This window comes from Sinocyclocheilus grahami, unplaced genomic scaffold (genome assembly GCF_001515645.1).
Source record: "Sinocyclocheilus grahami isolate Dianchi unplaced genomic scaffold, SAMN03320097.WGS_v1.1 scaffold680.1, whole genome shotgun sequence".
In the NCBI taxonomy this organism is placed as follows: Eukaryota; Metazoa; Chordata; class Actinopteri; order Cypriniformes; family Cyprinidae; genus Sinocyclocheilus; species Sinocyclocheilus grahami.
In genome coordinates, this window is record NW_015505859.1 from 95,230 (window position 1) to 103,735 (window position 8,506).

Sequence of the window (8,506 nt, forward strand, 5' to 3'; positions counted from 1 at the left end):
CTGCAGCGTATTGGCCCTCCAGGGCAAGATTTGAGGAACCCTGGTCTATGGTATGAATTCAACACATATGTAGCTGACTGAATTTATTAATTTCAATAAATCTAAATGACTGACGGAATGTCTCTGTTACGTACACAAATGATAAAGCTGATTTGAGATCAGTTACAACTAGACGTTAAAGGGGGTCATTATATGATGCTGCTAAAAAGAACATTCTTTTGTGTATTTGGTGTAATGCAATGTGTTTACGCGGTTTAAGGTTCAAAAACACATTATTTTCCACATACTGTACATTATTGTTGCTCCTCTATGCCCCGCCTTTCTGAAACGTGTCGATTTTTGCAAATGCTCATCGTTCTGAAAAGCGCTGTGTGCTGTGATTGGCCAGCTATCCAGTGCGTTGTGATTGGCCGAGTTCCTCAAGCGTGTGACGGAAATGTTATGCCACTTACCAGGTTCAGGAAACTTTCCTCCGTAAAATGTGCTGCACACACTCGAATATTTGGGTTGTACTCTTCTGGAACAGTGTTGTAAATAAAACAACCACTGATTTCTAGTTGTGTCCTCTTTTGGAAGGCCAAACAAAGTAGGCTTTTGCAACGAAACACACAGCGTCTCCACAATATGGCAAGAATCAAAGTTACGCCTTCATTCTTTGCGTATATATTGCATGCAGTGCAATGTAAAATCACACGCAACACATGCAGTGTTATGCAAATCTTCCAACACAGTGACGTAGATATGTGGGGGCGTGTTTGAACTAGGCGTTTTAGGAAGGCATGGACGAGCATTCACTTTTAGAAAGAATATCTCTTTGGATTTGAGACTTTAATCTTTGCGACTTTACGGGTCTGCTGTGTGCACGAACAGCTTTTAACACTCCAGAGACAAAGGAAAACATGAAATTGCAGCATATGACCCCTTTAATTTTTGATTTCGCAACAGAAGAGCAAAGCTGAAATGACTTAGCTTAGTGAGTTTATACGCGCTCCGAAGCATAGATTCGAAACATAAATTGGTATAGTCCTGAGGTTCCTACGGGTACATGCACATGTAGGAGTACAAGGAAACTAAATAGTCGTTAAACTGGCCAAACAAGCAATGAAACATATGAACGTTGAGGTACAAATTCCACAGAGTAAAGTAGAAATAAAAGGAAGTATTAAAGAACACATGAATAAAAAGTGTCAGGAAATGTGGGACAAGGATTTAAAGGGCAGACACCTATACAATATCCAAAAACAAGTTGGCAAAGTGAGAATATGCTTTAACAATAGAAAAGAAGACATCATTATTACTCGACTTTGAATAGGACATTCTGGTTTAAATCATTCATTATTCACAATAGGGAAACATCAGTCAGGATTATTTACTACATGCAGTGAAGCAGAGACTATTGAGCATGTACTTCTACATTGTGCAGTATACCAAAGAAAGAGAGGTGAAGAAACTGAGAAGCATAGGAGTATTTATTTTCACTATATCAAATCTTTTAAGTTGTGCCTCAGGACATGCAAGTATTATGAGAGAAATTCTTAGTCATCTGAAGATAACAGGATTAGAAAGTAGAATTTAAATTTCATATCAATACTACCGTTTTTCTCCCTCTTTTCCCTCCTTCCCGTTAATACTTCACACTCCAGTCCAGTTGGTGGCGGTAATTCACCATAAGTTGGCTTGTCAACCGCCATTAAATCATACAAGAAGAAGAAGAAGATTGGAAACATGAAAAGATTAAAGGGGTCCTATTATGCTCTTTTACAAAGTCTTGATTTTGTTTTGGGGGTGTACTAGAACAGGCTCTCATACTAGGTTGTTCGAAAAACACATTATTTTTCACATATTTTACATTATTACAACACCTCTCTCCCCAGTCTGGCACGAACGGCTGGAATAGTTCCTGTATCAAATGCAGGCCCGCCTTCTGAAATACGAAATGTGCTGTGATTGGTTATCTGGGCCAGTGTGTGTTGTGATTGGTTCACTGGGCCAGTGTGTATTGTGATTGGCAGCATTCGGCGCCTGGTCGGGAAATTTCATCCCCTTACCATAGCCGCCTGCGAGCTTCAGTGTAAATACTGAGTCAAAATCAAATCAATTTGAGCGTGATTTAAACCCGGATGATTGTAACCACTCTAAGTTCGTCTGTCTTGGGAAAGCTAGCGTGTCTCCGACACAGTGATAACACTCGTTGCCTTCTCTAGTGCAGCTCAATCAGGTCTCGTCCCATTTGTCGGTATTTGATATCACAAATCCCGGAAAATATGCGTTGTAGTCCAAACGAGCCGTTCGTTGTAGTTTTTGAAAAGTGATTTCTGTTAAATAAAATATCTCCTTTTGAAATGGACTTTGAGCTTTGTAACTTTGCAGATCTTTTTTATGCTCAAACAGCAACATTACAGACTAACTAAAGTTGAAGGCGTGAAAAACCATAATAGGACCCCTTTAAGTTTTCAAAGCTTCGTTTCCAACGCGCCTGCCACGCACTTGATTTCCCATTCACAAAAACAAAGCTTTTTGCTTCGTTTAGAGGTGACAGCCATAAAAAAGGACAAAGATAATCGCTTCCACCCTTCATGCAGGCTCTTGGTGAAAACAGCCATCTTGAAAGAAAACAGTTCAAAACAGGCAGCACTTTAAACGTGAGTGACCCGTATACACACAAAGACATGCCGGCCTGATTACACACCCAAAAACACATGCATGCCTGTCGGATCTCATGGTTCCGAGCTCTCTATAGTCTCTGGACCCTGTCAACACAATTTACTTAACATTCACATAAACAATTCTTTCTCATAAATCCTCGAAAGGAGGGTGCAAATGTATAAACATGTTTAGAATGGGTATATCAACAGAAAACTGGTTGTACTCTGACAAGCCTTTTAATTCAGTATTCCTTTTTAATAGCAATTGAATGGTGGCTGCTGATTATTGAAAGTTTGCATGAAACAGTATGGATGTGCCATATTAACCAAAGGATTTAGTGAATCTGTACTGTTGTGGTTGACCAACGGTTTTTTTTTATGTTCATCGATGATATCTAGTAGGATACTTAAAAATACTGAGATCAAATTAATCTTTCATGTATTTTTTTACTAGCCAAGTAATCTCAAATTAGCACAAATGGGCCAGTTACACTATTATGAATCATATCTGATACATTAAGCCTCTAAATTATCAGCATGATCAAAACCTTGCTGAAAAACTGCACACAAAATGAGCCAAGTCACGTCGCAGTGGCAGAATAGACAGGAAGATGAAAGCAGCTGGAAGACTGACAGAGGAAATGAGGGTAGGAGAGGCGTCACCGCAGCAACCGACTCACACTGACAGGATCTTAACCAGGCGAGAGGGCATCAATCTTGGCTAAACAAACCTGCGCGTGATGGCTAAAACAGACAGTTGTCAAATTGTTATTTTGCTTATGGTATAGGCTGATAAATTTGACCGCTTATGCAATGCATAATTCAAAATACGGGTAAAACACCTGTAAAAAATAAATGTGGAAAAATGTTCCTTAATTATAACAGTACACTGGACTGTGTTTTTGTGGACTTTTCTTAGAGTGTATACATTACTTAATATATTATACTTATTTTTTCAAATGTTTTTGAAAGTGTACTTCATAATTATATACTTTAGCTTCTTGTGCTCACCAAGATATTTTGAAATATTATGGCAATTTAATATAACACTTTGTAATATATTTTAAAATGTAATTTATTTTACTTTTATTTATTTTACATTACTCCAGTCTTCAGTATCACAAGATCATTCTATTATGCTGATTTACTGCTTAATTATCATCACTGTGGAGTAAAAAAAAACAGGTGTACTATAATTTTTTTTTTTGATGAATAGAAAGTTCAAACAGATTTTATTTGGAATAGAAATCTTTTGTAACATTATAAATGTCTTTACTGTGACTTTTTATCATTTTAATTTGTATTTGCTGAATACAATTATTATTATTATTATTTTTTTAAATCCACCCAAAAAGTATATATTACTAACTAGTTAAATTGAGAAGCTATTTCTACTTCATCTGACTTTAGTTAGCAACCTGATTTGGTCAGATTCATTCGATCATATTGAATTATTTTTGATTTAGATAAAAATAGTTTATTTGGACATCACAACACAAAAATATTTTTTTAGGTTACCTGAAACAAATAACATTTTATTAAAAATCTATTTAAAAAATTTTTTTATTTGAATGTCTTCAGTAATTTCAGAAACAGTTTACAAGATTTTAATGTTTAATTCGCTTGCCCGAGAGCAAAATTGGAAAAGTATTTGTAATGAATTTTAAAATGGACTAATCACACAAATTTCAGAAGAATTATTGTTATAAAATGCGTGTTTTCCAGCTGATTTCCCAGTCTGTGGTTTGTTCACTGCTGGTTCTTTTCTGTAGAGCGCTGTAATCAGTTTAGCGCTTTAGCATTTCCTGGGAGATGCAGTCATGTGTAGAATAGAATGTAAAGGCTCATTTACTGCAAATAAAACTGCTATGATTCCACGTCCCCTCCCTGTGTTACGTGGATATCACTCTGCTGTGGTAACCAATGAGGAAACTGCTGTTTTGACTGCTGTCTTGGCTCACAGAGATCCCATCAGTTGTTTACGCCCCTACGGTGTCTGGGTGGACATGGGTGATGAATGCTTTCAAAATACTTGTCAAGGACTCTGTTTTTTGTACACAAACTGTACTCAAAGGTTCTCACCAACAGGTTTTTACAAGTTGACAATGAATGATGATTTGGGCTAAATATAGGTAGTAAAATTTAAATAAATGTGGAAAAATGTTCCTTAATTATAACAGTACACTGGACTGTGTTTTTGTGGACTTTTCTTAGAGTGTATACATTACTTAATATATTATACTTATTTTTTCAAATGTTTTTGAAAGTGTACTTCATAATTATATACTTTAGCTTCTTGTGCTCACCAAGATATTTTGAAATATTATGGCAATTTAATATAACACTTTGTAATATATTTTAAAATGTAATTTATTTTACTTTTATTTATTTTACATTACTCCAGTCTTCAGTATCACAAGATCATTCTATTATGCTGATTTACTGCTTAATTATCATCACTGTGGAGTAAAAAAAAACAGGTGTACTATAATTTTTTTTTTTGATGAATAGAAAGTTCAAACAGATTTTATTTGGAATAGAAATCTTTTGTAACATTATAAATGTCTTTACTGTGACTTTTTATCATTTTAATTTGTATTTGCTGAATACAATTATTATTATTATTTTTTTTTTAAATCCACCCAAAAAGTATATATTACTAACAAGTTAAATTGAGAAGCTATTTCTACTTCATCTGACTTTAGTTAGCAACCTGATTTGGTCAGATTCATTCGATCATATTGAATTATTTTTGATTTAGATAAAAATAGTTTATTTGGACATCACAACACAAAAATATTTTTTTAGGTTACCTGAAACAAATAACATTTTATTAAAAATCTATTTAAAAAATTTTTTTATTTGAATGTCTTCAGTAATTTCAGAAACAGTTTACAAGATTTTAATGTTTAATTCGCTTGCCCGAGAGCAAAATTGGAAAAGTATTTGTAATGAATTTTAAAATGGACTAATCACACAAATTTCAGAAGAATTATTGTTATAAAATGCGTGTTTTCCAGCTGATTTCCCAGTCTGTGGTTTGTTCACTGCTGGTTCTTTTCTGTAGAGCGCTGTAATCAGTTTAGCGCTTTAGCATTTCCTGGGAGATGCAGTCATGTGTAGAATAGAATGTAAAGGCTCATTTACTGCAAATAAAACTGCTATGATTCCACGTCCCCTCCCTGTGTTACGTGGATATCACTCTGCTGTGGTAACCAATGAGGAAACTGCTGTTTTGACTGCTGTCTTGGCTCACAGAGATCCCATCAGTTGTTTACGCCCCTACGGTGTCTGGGTGGACATGGGTGATGAATGCTTTCAAAATACTTGTCAAGGACTCTGTTTTTTGTACACAAACTGTACTCAAAGGTTCTCACCAACAGGTTTTTACAAGTTGACAATGAATGATGATTTGGGCTAAATATAGGTAGTAAAATTTAAAGTGGCATGTTTTTTTATAAATGTTCAAATAAGCCATTTGTTGTTTGATTTCAGCCCAATATGGCGACATTGGCTCAACCAATTGCATGAGTTTACACTCCTAAAAATAAAGGTTCCAAACTTCCAACAGAGCATTTACAAAGTAATGCCAAAGAAGAAGAATTTTTGGTTCCCCAAAGAACCTTTCAGTGAACAATCCTTAAAACAAACAATCTAAAGAAGCGTTTTCCACTATAAAGAATGGAAAGATTCCATGGAAGCTCAATGCCAGTAAAGAACCATTATTTTTGAGAGTGTAGGATTTTACTATCTGTTTGATCATTATTTCTGCTATTTTATCTTATTTGTGCAAAAATGGCACATTTCACCTTTAATATTATTCGAAATTAATTTTACAAAGGATGAAACAGAAGTTTTAGAAGTCACAATTCTTTTTAATATAAAACACCTTTAAATGTCACGTCATGAAGAATCCAGAGAAAGCGCCTTCGTAACTGCTTCCAAAGTGCGTTTTAGGAAGGACTCCAGCTTGACAGAACAAACAGTTTTTAGTTCATCTCTTCATACAGGAAATGTAGAGAACATGCATCACAAACACATCTTACAAAGTCCAAAGGGGGAGAAAAAAAAAGAACAAGAATGAACGAGTCTGGGGTTGAGTCAGTCTCCTTGATGCCAAATGGCACGTAGACGAACAGCAGTCTTGATGGGTGAAATTCATCAGACAGCTTTGCCGTTTTGGGTTTGAAAGGACAAAGCCCCTCCCTCTCTTAGATGGGTAGCTGAAGAAAGAGGAACGAGAATGCAAATGACCAGTCAGATTTAGGTGGGAATGAAAATGCGAACTTGATGTGCTTGTGTTTGTTGTGATTCCACTTTAAATGGGAATACATTAGGGTTTTTGTTCCATGCCAAGACTTAAATATGCATGTTTCTGAAAAAGACAAACAAATACACAAAAATACAGTCGGGTTTAATCTGTTATTGGGTTTTTCTAGTGGTTTTTATCACAGGCTCAAAGCTGATCCTGTTAAAAAATTATCAAAATTGAATAGAAACTTTCCATATATGAGTGGAAAAGATGTTTTTGCAAAGCTAGATCTCTTCTATCATCTCACACACAAAAAAAAACGTATGCTTCGTACAGATGCTCGTGAAGTGAGTCCAAGCGAGAATGTCAGAGATCCGCCTAAATTAACTTCTAATTGGCTTCTAAACTTCTAAAATCCTTTCTCAGTTAACTAGCAGACATGAGACTTTGTGGGTCAGACCACAGATGCGACTGAGGTGACGGACGTCACCTTGTTTTCTTCTGCCCAAGGCTGTAAGTTCTGCAGGGCGTAAAGCGAGGAGTTGTGTATGCAGAGAGGGTCTTGTTGGAGCGGCTGACTCAGGGTCTTCTGAAAGGCCTCCTGTTGGAGCTGCAGCATCAGACGGTTGGCTTGCTGTCGCTCAGCCTCTCTCTCCTCAGCGGTCTGCCTCCTGTCATCAGAGACGCATGATTGAAGTCAACATGATGTGCAGTGACAGAGACCCTTTTCAAATACAAAAGCAGATTATGTCAACTAACATGTTTATCTGGTGCAGGTCCTAGGCTGGTTTTAATTACCTTGAGAGATCTGAGTTCTCCGCATACACAAAAGAGATGTCATGCCTTTGTGAAAAATAACAATGTGTGCGTTATGACTAAAATCATTTTGAATGAAACACATGAATGTTAATGGTTCTGTACATTTAATAATGCCTTGAATGTACACATGAGGAGCCTATTGGAGCTGTCAGCAGTAAAGATGTGAGTATTATTATATAACAGTACATGACAAAACAATGATTGAATGCTATTTTATTGGTCCGGGGATCTGATATGTACTTTGATCGATCAAAAATGATTAATCTTTCTACCAACTGCATTAACTTAAAGGGATAGTTCATTCAAAATTTTTAATGTTACCATCATTAACTTCATGGCATGTGTCACTGTGATTTTCATTGTATGGACAAAAAAAAAAAAAAAACTATGAACACAGAAAGTCATATGGTTTGGAATGACATGGGGGTGAATAAATGATGACAGAATTGCAATTCTTGGGTGAACTGTCACCAAAAGTTTATTTAATTTGAATGAAGAAATGTAGATTTTTTTTTTTCATTTTAAATGTTGAAAGGCACATGCAGAAAGCATGATTTCGAAACACAGAGGGAGCAACAAGAAACAAGCAAATTAAAATAGTTTTGTCAGGCAACGTGAATTAATTTGTTTCTATTTTTATTTTATTGTATTGTTTGCATTTTTTGCACCAACAAAATCTATTTTAAGGTTAAAAATAGCTCATTTTTTCCACTTTTTTTAGATTAGGGTAATTTGTAATTTAAATCCAAATAAATATATATATATATATATATATATATATATATATATA

At 35.4% G+C, this 8,506-nt stretch overlaps 1 protein-coding gene across 2 annotated transcripts in view; it reads right to left on the reverse strand.

The window, feature by feature from the left end:
• Positions 1-6,540: 6,540 nt before the first annotated feature.
• The window catches only part of LOC107559275 (T-cell leukemia homeobox protein 3-like), a 10,200-nt gene continuing 8,234 nt past the window's right edge, over positions 6,541-8,506 (reverse strand). Inside the window, exons 4-6 of one of the 2 annotated variants that reach the window (XM_016243027.1) lie at positions 7,696-7,740; positions 7,388-7,568; positions 6,541-6,868 (exon numbers count right to left, since the gene is read on the reverse strand). In XM_016243027.1, coding sequence (XP_016098513.1) covers positions 6,857-6,868; positions 7,388-7,568; positions 7,696-7,740 — 238 coding nt within the window. In that variant the 3' untranslated portion in view covers positions 6,541-6,856. Of the gene's footprint in view, positions 6,869-7,351; positions 7,569-7,695; positions 7,741-8,506 lie in introns of those variants that run through there. The other variant, XM_016243028.1, reaches the window with a different exon arrangement.